Here is a 15,636-nt window from a genome sequence, read left to right as displayed (position 1 = left end):
CTTAAAAATTTGTACAATAATGTATTTTAGGTAACCTCTATAAATTAATTTTGAATGTTACTCTTATTAATATGGTACCCTTCTCTAAACTCTTATACTGAATTATGATACGTTCTAGTACATTAAAAACAGTATTTTAATATGGAAATCTATTTTTTAATTGATAGGAGAACAATCTAAGCATAATTGATCTAATCTTGACCCAATTAAAGAGTTTCTGCAGAAATAACAGAACAAAACCAGTGCCTGTAATGAGAGCAAAGATCTTTAATATTGGGTCCTAATGAGCTAATAACACCCCTCATAAGACTTACTGATTTTAATTCAAAAACTGTTTATTTCTGAGATGCTGTATTGCATTCGGTTTCTCCCTAAGGTAAGATCTGCTGTGCAATGTGAACAAGGATAATGGACAGCTAGGCAAAAGGCATTCTAAACATCTGAACTACAAGAAACTTTTCAACAGTTGCTGTTGGGTTATTGAAGTTGCTAGGGAGTCATTGAAGATGAACTCAGGCCAATCTAGAATGACCAACAGAGGTGTATTCCATGTAAACACAGCTCTATGTAAGAGTTCTCCTTTGTATCTCTAGTTGCTCACAGCACAGTCCTAAGACCCCCCTACTCCCCACAATCTTTATGCTCGTTTACATGACAGGATTGGCATGCTGGGACCAGAAAGATGAGTGTGACATGTTTCTAGTGTGCAGTGGCTTTACTATAATAATGCTTCATGTGTATGTGTTAAGGCAGATATTTGTTTAACTATTTATTATCCATTATGTATATCAGTGACTGAACTCATGGAACATACTCACATTTTTTGTCACTGGTACTAGCTACCTAGTGCATATGTACCTATGTACATAGTTAGATACATGACTTAGATGTTCACAGCTGTGTACTGGATTAAATTGGTTTCTATTTTACCAATGTGGGTAATACACTGAACATTTTAATACCCCCAGTTTTTGCCTTGTTTCCTAGTTAGCTTGACTTCCTTGACTGTCCTTTTGTGGCATAAAAAATTAGGTTAGAGTGAGGCCAGAAGCCTTCACCTTGGCTACCAGGCTCAACTTCGTATCTTTATATGATGCGTAGCAGATCTAGTGACCTGTTTGAGGTCTGTGGAACCTCCAAGTGATGTTATACTCATGAGCCAACAATATGGTGAGTGAAATTTATTTGTTCCCAGTGGAATCATCTTCTGTCCTCTACATTCCTCTCGTTGTACCCATGGTGGGTTTTGACTGTAGAGTTTGCAACACTCATTGTGTTTGGGTAAATGCCTTGTTTGAGCTTTCAACTCAATATGCGACTTGTATAGATGCCTGTGAACTTAGATCATCATTAAAATAACAGTATTGGTGTTTCCAATTTCCAGCATCTGCTACTTCACTTACTATAAGATCCACATTATTTTGAGAGGGATCTCTCACATTTTGTTAAATTGTGAGTTGTTTATTATGAGTCAGAAAGGTGCTGTTCAGAGTTTTGTTTTGAATGCTTTGCCATTGGGTACTTCAGCTCCTCAACAGTATTTGTGAGTGTATGGCTTCCCCCTTTCCCTATTACCCTTTTTGAGGTAGATCCAAAGATGCTCTGGTACCACCAAGCCATAGCCCAACACACTAGGACTCTGAGAACCATCTGTTGCCTTAGTGGATATGTACTTCTGTCAAATTCTATCCTCAAGCAAAGATTATAAAGCATAGTTATACAGAACATGCAGGTGAAGAGATTGGAATATATTGCAAAAGCATTTTATTATATATGTATGTGTATAAAGAAAAGATATAAAAGTACTGTGAAAAATGCAAAGGTGGTAAGAGGAATTTTTGTGTTGACAGATTAATAATAAATAAATAAATTTTTTATTAACGAAAAGAACATATATAGTTGATTTTCAAACATAATGTTGGATTTATAGATAGAGCTAATACATACAATACCTAAAGCCTCTAATACGCATAGCGTTTTATACTGTGCTGAGAAAAATTATGTTAAGCTGAAGATGGGTGTTCTAATCAGAGAATGAATCTGTCAAATGTCTAAACGTAAGGAAATAGACATTAAAAGAAAATCCAAAATTTAAAAAGATTATTACATAATATATTAACCCCTGTACTGCGCAAACCAACATATTTATTTATTTATATATATAGTATAAGAGTTTTTACATTCTTGTAAAGCCACTAGCACGCATAGCGTTTCGGGCAAAACAAAACGGGTTGGTTGGTTTTGTTGGTTGATGGGCTATGCACCAACTGATACATGTCGCTTGTTGGTATATCGTAAGATTCAAAACTTGCACACATTCATCTGGGTAACATATGGATGCCTGAGGCTTCTGGTGGGCATCTGCCTTCTTGAAAAAACATTTCCAGCATGCCCCATGGACGTGGCTAGGCTGAGTTTCAAGTGAGCAACTGTGACTGACAAACGTGTTTCCAGTTCCCAGTGAGTCATGGGGTTGAAAATTCACTCGGAGAATGAAATGCATGACATATTGTATTGAGAGGACCCTGATAGTGATGTTGACGACCCAAGATCTGATAATGACCTAACACAATGATCAGATACCAGTGATACAGAGATGAGAACAATACAGTGAGAGAGTCCAGTATGAGAATTACACCACCCCTGTTGTGTCGTCCCCATGTCAACACTATTGTCACAGCGGTCTATATCACCACCTGTGCCATCTGCCATTCCTGAATATGTGGAAGAGGACACTCTCTTTCTGGGTTCAGTGACATTGGTTTGATACAAGTAGCATAGATGAACCTAGTAGTAGTGGTTCTTGTGGTGATGTTACTAGGCACAGGTTTGCTGTGTCAGCAGCTCACCCTGAAAAGTGATGGCATATGCTCAGTCATGAGATATTTGAGGAAAGTGTGGCCTCCAGTTCAATTGTTCATGGTGGGCCTATACGATGAGGAAGAACTTCATATCCTAGCCAATGGAGTTTTGTTATGAGAAGATGGAGCCATGGTGGTGTTGGCATGAGCACAGGCAGAATGGGAATATTCATGTGGAAAAATTTTGAGATTTTTTAACTAGAAATACCCATATTTGATGATATGGATGTTGGTGTTAGACATTTTCCTGTATACTGGTGAAAATATGAATGAAAGTGAGTATTTTGTGGTGAATCATTCATGAAACATCTTGAGAAAATAAACCAGTATGCAGTAAAAATCATTACAGATGGCTTATTACCAATCTCACATTTGATACATTAGAAAGATATGAGTGTATCTGAAATGTACAATTTTTCTGTGGAGAGCCCCTTCGGCCCCCCCCGGATCTATACCGGACTGATGTGTATATATTAGACCGTGGCAACAGTCAATCGAAGGAGTTCTAAGCCTACCGGGGACCAGAGCCAGAACCTGGCCCCAAGAGAGGCACGAGGAGCAATGGCATAAAGAAACCCCTGTGTAATTGGAAGCAGTCTTTGTCTGCCATCTACCAGGTCAGGCACCCAGAAAGGTAGGAATTCCAAAACAAACTACTGCTGATCAAATAAATTGCAAACCGAAAGCCGAACTAGCAACAGAACTCCCCAATCAAAACCAAGGAAACAAGTATGACGTCACCACAAATGCCGCACATCCGTCTGCGCAACCCCCCCCCCCCCTCCTCTGGAGAGGGACAGGAGGGTCCCAGACTTCTACGCTGGCAACTCTCCTCAGTTCAAGAGGCTGTTGTGTTGGTGACGGTCGATCGCTCTGGCTCCACTCTTTGCGCAGTGCTGTAGTTCGGTGTTGTTGCTCTGTTTTGGTGGTGTGTGGGCCAGACGTAACACGAGTACTGGGGCTGCATGCACCTAGGGCCTCGTTCCCTAGGTGCCCTGTAAGTACTGCCTTTGCGGCCTCAAGGTTATCATCCATGAGCCGTTCAGGAGCTGCTACCTCCGTGTGGTTCTGTTGCTGCTCAGTGATTGCCCGCCCTTGGGGGTTCAGCTAGGTTGTGTGGGATCTATGTTCTCCAATTCCACATTCCATAACATGGCATTTATTCACATTAAATTCCTTTTACCAAGTGTTGCTCCATATACTTATTTTGTCCAGATCTTCTTGAAGGGCATGACACTCATCTAGGTTTCTTATCTTCCCTATTATCTTAGCATCATCAGCAAACATGTTCATATAATTAGCATCATCAGCAAACATGTTCATATAATTAGCATCATCAGCAAACATGTTCATATAATTATGTATTCCCATTGGTAGATCGTTTGTGTAGACAATGAACATTACCGGTGCAAGAACTGAACCCTGTGGTACTCCACTCGTGACATTCCTCCAATCCGATAACTTGCCTCTGATTACGGCCCTCATTTTTTTGTCAAGAAATTTTTCATCCATGTTGGAAGCTTACCTGTCACCCCTCCATTATGTTCCAGTTTCCAGAACAACCTCGTATGGGGAACTCTGTCGAAAGCCTTTTTTAGGTCCAGATAGATGCAGTCAACCCAACCATCTTTCCTGTAAAATCTCTGTGCTCGATCATAAAAACTGAGTAAGTTTGTTACACAGGATCTTCCAGATAAAAAACCACACTGTCTGTCTGATATTATATCGTTTTTCTCCAGGTGCTCTACCCATTTACTTTTAATTGTTTTTTCCAATATTTTGACTTATTACACTTGTCAATGATACAGGTCTATAATTAAGGGGGTCTTCCCTGCTTCCACTTTTGTTGATTGGACCTATGTTAGCCTTTTTCCACACATCAGCTACAACTCCTGTAAACAGGGATGCCAGAAAAATCAGTTCAAGTGAAATGCTGAGCTCAGGTGCACATTCTCTCAGAACCCATGGTGAAACTCCATCTGGACCAACTGCTTTGTTCTTACTTAGCTCCTTGAGCATTTTTCCCACTTCGTCTCTAGACATCTCTGTGCTCTATGTTGTTCTCTATGTGTACACTTGTAATTACCTAAGTGTAGTTACAGGATGAGAGCTGCGCTCATGGTGTCCCGTCTTCCCAGCACTCTTTGTCATATAATGCTTTGAAATTACTGATGGTTTTGGCCTCCACCACCTTCTCATTTAACTTGTTCCAACTGTCTACCACTCTGTTTACAAAAGTGAATTTTCATACATTTCTCCAGCAGCTTTGTTTCGTTAGTTTAAATCTATGACCTCTTGTTCTTGAAGTTCCAGGCCTCAGGAAATCTTCCCTGTCGATTTTATCAATTCCTGTTACTATTTTGTACGTAGTGATCATATCACCTCTTTTTCTTCTGTCTCCTAGTTTTTGGTATTTAATGCTTCTAACCTCTCCTCGTAGCTCTTGCCCTTCAGTTCTGGGAGCCACTTAGTAGCATGTCTTTGCACTTTTTCCAGTTTGTTGATGTCTTTCTTAAGATATGGGCACCACACAACAACTGCATATTCTAGCTTTGGCCTAACAAACGTCATGAACAATTTCTTTAGTATATCGCCATCCATGTATTTAAAAGCAATTCTGGAGTTAGAAAGCGTGGCATAGGCTCCTTGCACAATATTCTTTGTGGTCCTCAGGTGATAGTTTTCTATCTAGAACCACCCCTAGATCTCTTTCTTTGTCAGAATTCTTTAAAGATTTCTCACATAATATATAGGTTGTGTGGGGTCTATGTTCTCCTATTCCACATTCCATTACATGACATTTATTAATATTAAATTCCATTTGCCAAGTGGTGCTCCATATACTTATTTTGTCCAGGTCTTCTTGAAGGGCATGACAATCATCTAAATTTCTTATCCTTCCTATTATCTTAGCATCATCAGCAAACATGTTCATATAATTCTGTATACCAACTGGTAGATCATTTATGTAGACAATAAACATCACTGGTGCAAGAACTGAACCCTGTGGTACTCCACTTGTGACATTTCTCTATTTCGATACATTGCCTCTGATTACTGCCCTCATTTTTCTAACAGTCAGAAAATTTTTCACCCATGTTAGAAGCTTACCTGTCACCCCTCCAATATTTTCCAGTTTCCGGAACAACCTCTTATGTGGAACTCTGTCGAAAGCCTTTTTTAGGTCCAGATAGATGCAGTCAACCCAACCATCTCTTTCCTGTAATATCTCTGTGGCTCGATCATAGAAACTGAGTAAATTCGATACACAGGATCTTCCAGATCGAAAACCATACTGTCTGTCTGATATTATATCATTTCTCTCCAGGTGTTCTACCCATTTAGTTTTGATTAGCTTTTCCAATACATTCACTATTACACTTGTCAATGATACAGGTCTATAATTGAGGGGGTCATCCCTGCTGCTGTGTGTGCACACATGTTTGTATCTGCATGTGCGCGTGTGTGTGTTTTATATATAATATATATATATATATATATATATATATATATATATATATATATATATATATATATATATACTGTATATAAATATATATATAAATAAAATGTCGTACCTAGTAGCCAGAACGCACTTCTCAGCCTACTATGCAAGGCCCGATTTGCCTAATAAGCAAAGTTTTCATGAATTAATTGTTTTTCGACTACCTAACCTAACGTAACCTAACTTTTTCGGCTACCTAACCTAACCTCTTTTGTACTGGTGGTAGATTTGTACGTTTGCAGCCTTTCTCCGGCTTTCTGGCGACGGTCGAGATGGCTGCTTTCCGAAGGGGTCCTTGGTTTTTTGATGCTTGATTGGTTCGGCCGGGGGTGCATCCTGTGTTGTCCGGTTGCTCCTCTTTGCTGTTACCTGCGTACTGTGTCTGGGGATGCGCTTTGGGTTGATCCGGTTTCCCTTCTCTTTTTCAGGGCTTGGGTCTCACAGGTCGTCCGCAGAGATTTGAAGTCTTCCAGCCTGCAGTCTATCCTTGCGCCCGTGCTGTTCAGACGTTTGCAGCTTTCGCTGCTGTGTTGGTGACATATAGGGCTCATTTCGGGCGCGAGTATTTGAGGGTCGCACAGGTTCCTGGCCTCCCGTTCTTTATGCGCGTGTCTGTTCCTGTGCATTTCTTGCTGCAGCCTGTTGTCTCGGCTTCGCGTTGCGGAGTTTGTGGCGGCCACCTCCCGGGTCAGCCCTTTCTTTTCCTTCTCTTTGGTATGAAGCTCCAGGGAGCCATAGGGGCTCCCCCATAGAAGACCAGCGTTGAATGTAATCAAACGCCATTTTCTGGGTGAGCCCTGGAGGCTCCCTGGCAACCCTCCCTCCTACCGGTCGGCGTTTTTTTTGCGTTGGTTGAAGCTTAGCTTCCGAACTGATGCTAGGCAGCCGGCGTGGTGAGGTCCGGGGCTCCCCCTCCCTCTCTCAGGGCGGTGAGGGCTGCGCGGACGATCGGCAAGGCAGTAAAGTGTGATGTTTGCTTGTTTCCTTGGAATTGTAGGGAGTTTCTACCTGTCTGTTCGTTTTTTTGTTTTAGTTTTTTACCATGTGGGGTTTGTTTTGTCATGCCTACCTTTCTGGGTGTCTGACCCCAGTCAATGGCAGATAAGGAAAACCCCAACCATAAGGGGTTTTTCCGGGGCCATTGCTCCCTGAAACCTCTCTGAAGGGGCCAGGTTCTGGCACTGGTCCCTGGTAGGTCTGAACTCCTTAGCAAATGTCTCGGTCTAATATAACATACATTAGCCCGATAAGCTGCAGGGAGCTTCTGGGGCTCACCCAGAAAATGACGTTGCATTACATTCAACGCTGGGTTTTTTAACCATTTTATCCCTTTTGTTTACATTGGTTTTTAGGAGATTACATTTTCCTGTGAGATGATGCTCTGTGCATCTGAAAGGGGGTCAGAGTTCCAGACTGTTTTTCAACATTTAACACTGCTATTTTTCCCTACACAAGGGTCTCTCTCCTACGGTGCTTAAAATGTCTTATGTCTGCCTATCCAAGATCCTTGTTCATAGGACACAGCAGGTCTTACTTTAGGAGGCAGTCAAATGATAGGGCTCATAAAGATTCATTTTGTATTCAACCAATACCTGTTTATTATGCAAGTTTTTCCAGATTAGCATGAACACTATAAAAAAAAACACAATGAATTATTTATAGCTTACTATGGTGTCTTAATTTTAAATGTTTTAAAGTTGTGAGTTGGAGTATCAATGTTGATATCATATGGCAACCACAAATTATAGTGTATTACTATTTCCCTTTTCAAATGAAAACATTTATAAAAGTTTTATTGCTCTGACTGAAGCTGCCTTATGTTGATAAAAATAATTAGCATCCACGTTGCCATTGGTTATTAAATTTTTTGTCAATTTTCTAATGTACCTCTGGCTACCTGAAGTAATTTATTTGAAATACCAAATTTTCCTTGTACAGTACTTTGTATTGATGGTATACATATTTGATAGTTATAAACTGGCCTAATATCCACACTAATATACTTTTAGTGTAATATAAATAAATTTTGTTTTTAAATACTTCATACAGTATATATAATACTGTAAATAAAGAGAAAACCTAAATATTTATTACAATGTTTCATATTTTTCAAGTCTTCTTGAATTACATATCTTTGACTAGGCATGATAAGTAAACACACACACAAAAAAATGCAAATTGAAGCGTACTGTTTTAAATTAATACAATATATGTGTGTGTGTCAGTGAGATATAATATATATATATATATATAATGTGTGTATATATGTGTGTATATATGTGTGTATATATGTATATATATATATATATATATATATATATATATATATATATATATATATATATATATATATATATATATATATATATATATATATATATATATATATATATATATATATATATATATAATATATATTATCGTACCTAGTAGCCAGAACGCACTTCTCAGCCTACTATGCAAGGCCTGATTTGCCTAATAAGCCAAGTTTTCATGAATTGTTTTTCAACTACCTAACCTACCTAACTTTTTAGGCTACCTAACCTAGCCTAACCTATAAAGATAGGTTTGGTTAGGTAGGGTTGGTTAGGTTCGGTCATATATCTACGTTAATTTTGACTCCAATAAAAAAAAATTGACCTCATACATAATGAAATGAGTAGCTTTATCATTTCATAAGAAAAAAATTTGAGAAAATATATTAATTCAGGAAAACTTGTCTTACTAGGCAAATCAAGCCTTGCATAGTAGGCTGAGAAGTGCATTCTGGCTACTAGGTACGACATATATATAATATGTATATACACATACACATTATATATGTATATATGTATATATATATGTATATATGTATATATATAATATATATTTATATAATATATATAATATTTTATGGGGAATCCTCTGAACGTACTCTGGCCTGAGACGGTGGACAACGAGTCAGGTTTGCGAGTTGACCATTGACAACCTTAACAGGTGTGCTCCAATATCAACTCCTGCTTCTGCACGCCGTTCTGGACTGGGGTAGACTGCTCCATTTTCGACAACACCACTGTCACCACACCTCCTCCAGATGATCTTCTAGGGCAACCAGGGCCCCCCACAGAGACCTCGCCATCTAATGCATCCACTAACTCCTGGCAACTAAACCAAGGACGCAACACGCAATATGGTGAGCTTGAATGGTTGGCAATGTTGAGCCACACAACTGTTTTTAAATTGGCAACATTGGGAAATTGCAGTTTATTCTTTTGGGGTCAACTCTAAAGTACTTTATATAAGAAGTATGATATAATTTTTATTTAAGCAGAAATGTTAAAATCCAAGTACAGGTAATAAAGAATTTTGCCATAGTATTTCAAAATACTGTAGTTGATAAACCTAAGCATTATATACCTTCTACTTAGTTTTTATTATGATTTTTCATTTGCATTTTATTCAGGTTTTTGATTATCCAGAGTTGGTTGCAGCTCAACTTTTCACAAGTCAAAGTCTTTTGATAAAGATAATTTTTGAGGATAAAGCATACACCTCCTGTATTATCACACTGAACCAAAATATAATCTATTATATTAAATTAATAACTATGTGATGATTCTACATTACTTATGCACCTTCTTTAATGTGTCTCTTGTACATTCCAAAAGCAGGTAAAAATGGCAACACTGAAGGTCTTGGAAGGCTGGCTATGGTGCTCTTACTTGTAGGCGGAGTAGGAGGTGTATTTTTTTTTTTTACTCTAATAGCAGTTTGCTACAGGTACCCATACTGTCTTCCCCTGGTGTCTTTGCCATGTTTTCTTGTTAACGAAAAATAACACCCTGCTGTGTACTGTAGATGGACTCGTATGCACAGTTCCTTGGCTGTGTCAACTGCAGCTCCCCTCCCCCCCCCCCTTTCCCTTTGTCTGATCCATCACAGAGTTCTCATTATCATACAGATTTAATGGGCTCTCAAATCATTTAGAAACAGACTTCGTAACAATAGGAATCTTAAATGGCATATAATATGAAATTAATGTAACAATTTTGTTTCATGAATATTTTTTGGATTATGTTAGTCATGGGAAACTCGATAGTCTCTGCATAAATTTACTGTATTTGGTTTATTTGAAAGCAAGGGTTTTTATCTACCCCTATCAGAAATTCCAAGAGGTTTTTTGTGAATTATGTATTGGGCTTTGTTTTGGGTCAGATGATTCTTGATGTGACTGAAGTTCATGTTGAAATCCTGTGGACCACCTGTGGATTGTGTTAATGTGCCGTCTTTGCCTTAAAGGTACTCCATCTGTCATGATGCCATCAACTTATTTTCAGCTCAATGGGTTGCTGATTGGTGCTTCTGTCTCTTCATGTTACTTATACTGTACCTAGCTTGCAACGTTTTGCAGTGTAGCAAGAAAATTTCCTTGTTCAGTGTGTATTTCATGCTCGCAGTAGACGGATAAGCAGAGGTTTATCAAAAAAGCAAATAAAAAAGTTATTACTGTTTACTTTTTATTTTTTATTTTAAAAGTTATTATTACTTACAGTTGTAAGATACTATCTTTTAATGATTCCATTTGCATTTTTTTTGGTTGATGCTCGATTTGATAAGCTATCTAAAATTCTTTTTCTGTCCAGTGAGAAAAGAATTCCTAGACAATGCTGGGTCCTAAAACCATTAGCAGGTGGCAAGGACACACAACCTAATAGGATATTGACTTGCTACTTATTGTGTGAAGGGCTGTATTGTAAAAGTTTGTGTTCTTACTTTTGTTTCCCCTTCCTCTTTTCCCGCCCTGGGTGCTGTGTCCTCCCCCTCTCAACAACTCGCTCGCCCGGTCTGCCATCCTGTTCGGTCCGCCATCTTGGCTGCGACCGTAATATTGGTTGACTCCTCATCACCACGCCATCATCCTGATTACCACTTGTGTGGCCTAACCAACTGATCCTGACTGCACAACCCGTGATTGTGGATACAAAAATCACTCAATCCACAACAAATTTCAACGGTAATCTCAAATCCTATCTCCAACCCATCTCGCTACTTCTGCCTCCAATGTCTGTGGCGAATGCACTATAATGCCACAGTCGGGCAGCAGGGGAGTGATACAGTCTACCTCGTAATTGGGTTGGTGTCTGGAATGGGTGGGGTGTTCTTTGCGTTCGCATTCATGGCTTTGTGCTACAGGTCAGTGGTAGTCCACAAAAATTTCTCCTTGTGTCTAAGGTCAGTACGATCTTAGTCTAAAATAGCCTAGCAATACTTAGATTAACGTTTTATTTCCATTACATCTCTCCATAATCTCAATCTTCTCTTTCTTTCTCTTTCATGGTCCAAACTATCGCTCAAAATGCTTGGCTTTACATTTCTTTACATTGGCACAATAGCTTTTATTTTCATTCAATCAAACTGTGACTGTTATGAGAGGAAACCTACTAATTGCTTGTTCCTCATAATATTTCTGTGCGACAGTGAACACAGAAAAATACCTTTAACATATCGACAAGAAGATTTAATCAATGGAAACATCTCTCCTAAAATATAGTAGCCAAGCCATATCCCCTTTAGTTAAAATCTTCTGTGTTTATCTGTTTTTTATCCTCCCGATGATTGTTAATCAATATTAGTGTTCTTAGCACAAGAGTATGCAGTCTGTGTATTTTTACAAATAGAGATGAATAAAAGGAAGCATAAAGTTGGGGTATTCCCAATATCTCAACCAAGTGCAGGTATGTGGCCTTGAATGCCGCTATACAGTTATACTTTAGCATAGATGCATGACTGGACTTGGAGTGATCCTCAATATCACTCAAAGTCTCATACATGTTGCTGTAACTGTTGATGCTCTTTGAGGTAACTTCAGTTTTGTCAGTGTCCACTGACAGGAGTTGATTTAAAAGCCTCAAGCAGCAATAAGTATATTATTAAAATAAAACAAAGGAATGATTAGCACAAAGCAAATTTTTTTTGTGACAGACACAAGGAGTTCATGCAACACCAGATAATCTAAGTCTTACACTCTCTAATTAAAATATTAAAAATTGTGCTTACATGCACTAAACAATATAGTTACTAAGTACAGGGATAAAACAACACCAAAAAATTGAAATTAAGGAAAGTAAAAACTGAATCAGTATACCCGAATTGAGATAACAGCAGACAGGAAAAAGTAAGACAGCACAGACAGTTCAATCGATACAGACAATGCAACAGACAAACGGGGAAAGACAGACAAATACAAATTCTATGCAAAAGGCATTTGTTGACAAAGGTTTTCTGATTGATATATCACATTATTGGGATTTCTGTGTGTTTTTGAAGGGGGCATTTGGTAGAAAAATCCATGACCTACACGAAAGTGTATGCGGGTTATTTATAAAATGTGGATTGGCTTAGTTCGGTGCCTCCCGTTTCCTAGTGGATTCGGGCAGTTCCCAGGCTAAATAACCTTTGGCATATTGTGGTCCACGGGTTAAGGTGTGCATCCTATGTTATCCAGAATGCTGGATTGATCCCTATCCTGCCCAAAATATTTTCTCATGGATAAATCATATTGTGATTTCCTTGTATATGAGCACATAGAAGTGTCTAGAGATGAGATAGAAAAACTGCTTAATGAGCTAGAAAGAAAGAAAGAAAGCAGTTGACCCAGGTGAAGTCTCACCTTGGATTCTGAGGAAATGCACACCTAAACTGAGTATTCCACTACAATGTATATATATATCAGGCTCCCTTATATTCAGGAAACTCAGATGATATACAGAAAAAGAAAAATTCCGATTTTCAAAAATTATAGCAGAGTAGATCTTGTAAATTATAGACCTGAATCATTGACAAGTATGGTAGTCAAATCACAAGAAAATAATTAATACCATATGAGTAGAATGGGTATCAGACTGGAGAAATTGCTAGTGGAAAACACAAGGTTCAGTATTGGCAATACTAATGTTCATTGTCTATATAATAAACCACAGGGGTTTTCCAAGAATATGAACATGTTTCCTGATGATGTTAAGCTACTAAAGGGTCTCCTAGTACAGTTGGCTTCATTCTCAACTCACAATCTGGGATCTCGGTTCAATTCCCAGGCGAGACAGAAATTGTTGGACATGTTTCCTTTTACATAATACGGCTGTTCACTTGGCAATAAATAGGTATCTGAGAATTAAGCAACTGTTGTGGGGGGTGGGTTACATCTGCCAGAGGGTCAGTAGTTAGATCTTTAGAGACCTAAGTATAAGCCAAATGTATGTATGTACTCAGGCTTCCTATCTCAGATAAAATGAATCGTTATTATTACTATTAGGGCTAATAAAAGACTTTGACAATTGCCATGCCCTTCGAGAGGACTTGGACAAAATATATGAATGGAGCAACACATAGCAGATGAAATTCAATGTGAATAAATACCACATTACAGGATGTAGAATAGGAGAAAATAATCCACTTATAACATAAAATTATGTGAAAAAGACATTAAATGAGTTGGACAATTATAGAGATCTTGGGGGTGGTTCTTGATAGTACACTATCACCAGAGGACCACATTAAGGGCCATTTACATGGATCCTATACTACACTTTCCAATTTCACTTTTATGTTAGCAGCCCTGTTGGCTCTCTGGAGCTATCGGACTAATATATGCTATATTAGTCAGGGAGCATGAGTCACATGGAGTTCTACCTACTGAGAACCACGAGCCAGAATCTAGCTCCCTCAGAGAGGCGCAGGGAGCAATAACCTATGAAAACTCCACTCTTTGAGAGTATATACATGTCTGCCATCGACCAGGGAAGGCACCCAGAAAGGTAGGTGCCCTAAAACTAACCCCAACTGGTTGAACATTGTAAATCAAGACCAAACAGAGTTCAAGAACTCTTCCCCCCCCCCCTCCCCAAGAAAAAATACAACAAGCAAAATGTCGTCAAACCAACGTGCCGCTCGTTTGCCAATCTGCTTTTTCTTCAAGGATGCAAGCCATGGAGAACAGCTGTGCCCTGGGGGCTGGGTTTAAGGCCTTCGGGGCTGGGGGGGGGGGGAGAGTTAGCTTGGGGCTCTTGGGCCCCGTTTGATTCTGCTTGGGCCTTGGTGCCCTCAGGGCAGGATTCACTGTTGCAGGATTAGGTTTTCTTATCCCCCTTCCCAGTATGAGTTTGATTTGAGTTCCCCCCCCCCCCGAATTCTTTCCATTAGGTTCCACCTCTTCATCCTTCTGGTGGTTTTCCACCTCTCAGATTTTCCCTGTGGAGGTTCAAGAGGCTCTTGGTGCATACATCCAGTGAGACTGGGACTTTGCCAATGTCATGGACCTGGTCTTATCTGAGTTCGGTTCCTCTTCCCCTTATTGAGTGCATTATGAGGTTCTTGCATGTTTCTTCCTGGCAAACTGTCCTGTCTTTTCTCTTGGAGAGTGGCACAGTTTTTGTTGTACCCCACATGTTGGAATGGGGTGAAGTTTCCACTGTGTTAAAAGTTTACTTGGAGGGCACTTTTGAGCACCTCAGAGCGTGCCTTTTCGCCCCTGTGCTTCCTTGTGAAGTTGGCTAGCTCCAGTTGCACGCTCAGGTCCCCCCCCCCCCTTTTCTGCTGCCTTGGTTGCAGAGGATCTTCACGCTTGTGGCCATCTGGCCTCCAGTCTTTTGCTTTTTTCCCTTCTCGAGTTGTCCTCGGACTGGCTTGTGGAGGATGTGGAGGCGTTGAGTGCCATGCCGTTGTCTGGGGCGTTGGCTTCGGCTGCTCGGGCATCGGTGGCGTTGATGAAACTATTTACACCTATCCTCTGGGAGGCAGTGTCTCTGTTTTTTGCCTCTCTCTCCTTGTGTGTCGGCAGGCTGTCCTCGCCCTCTTTCTTGTCTCGGCTTGGGCACTGGCTGTTAAATTCTCGTCGCCCTTCTATCTGTTGTTTGTTTTTGATTGGTGATGCGATTGTTTCTCAGTTTTTGTAGCAGGCTTCTACCAGTTTCCGTCCTCTTTCTGATTTGTTGGTGATCTGGGGTGGCTGTTCTCGTGCTTCCTGGAAGGGTTGTGCCAGGGCTTGAGTTTTGGCAGTTCGAGGTGGCCCCTTGGTGCCAGCTTCTGAGTCAGTGCCTCCTCTTGGAGTCTGGTTGGCATGATGGACGCTCTGCACATAAGTCGACTTCGTAAAAGGCGTGCCAGCCCATTTGCTGGTCGCCCCATTGACAGAGTGCTTCGGGGAAGGTTGGGTCATTTTGCCCACGCACAGTCCCATGATACATGGGTGTTTCGGGTCATGTCTTCCAGCCTGTGGTGGTGGTAGGCGACTCC

General features: G+C 39.9%; 1 protein-coding gene across 19 annotated transcripts in view; it reads left to right on the top strand.

Moving 5' to 3' along the window:
• LOC123775303 (disintegrin and metalloproteinase domain-containing protein mind-meld) overlaps nt 1-15,636 on the top strand; it is an 890,968-nt gene that overhangs the window by 729,187 nt on the left and 146,145 nt on the right. For 16 of the 19 annotated variants that reach the window (XM_069311667.1, XM_069311664.1, XM_069311663.1 and 13 more), the window contains 2 exons: nt 9,343-9,538; nt 11,439-11,577. In XM_069311667.1, coding sequence (XP_069167768.1) covers nt 9,343-9,538; nt 11,439-11,577 — 335 coding nt within the window. Of the gene's footprint in view, nt 1-9,342; nt 9,539-10,013; nt 10,126-11,438; nt 11,578-15,636 lie in introns of all 19 variants that reach the window. The other 3 variants (XM_069311650.1, XM_069311649.1, XM_069311652.1) reach the window with 3 other exon arrangements.

This window comes from Procambarus clarkii, chromosome 70 (genome assembly GCF_040958095.1).
Source record: "Procambarus clarkii isolate CNS0578487 chromosome 70, FALCON_Pclarkii_2.0, whole genome shotgun sequence".
NCBI lineage: Eukaryota > Metazoa > Arthropoda > Malacostraca > Decapoda > Cambaridae > Procambarus > Procambarus clarkii.
Note: the sequence above shows the minus strand (reverse complement) of the source record. Positions and strands in the feature narration are given on the sequence as shown.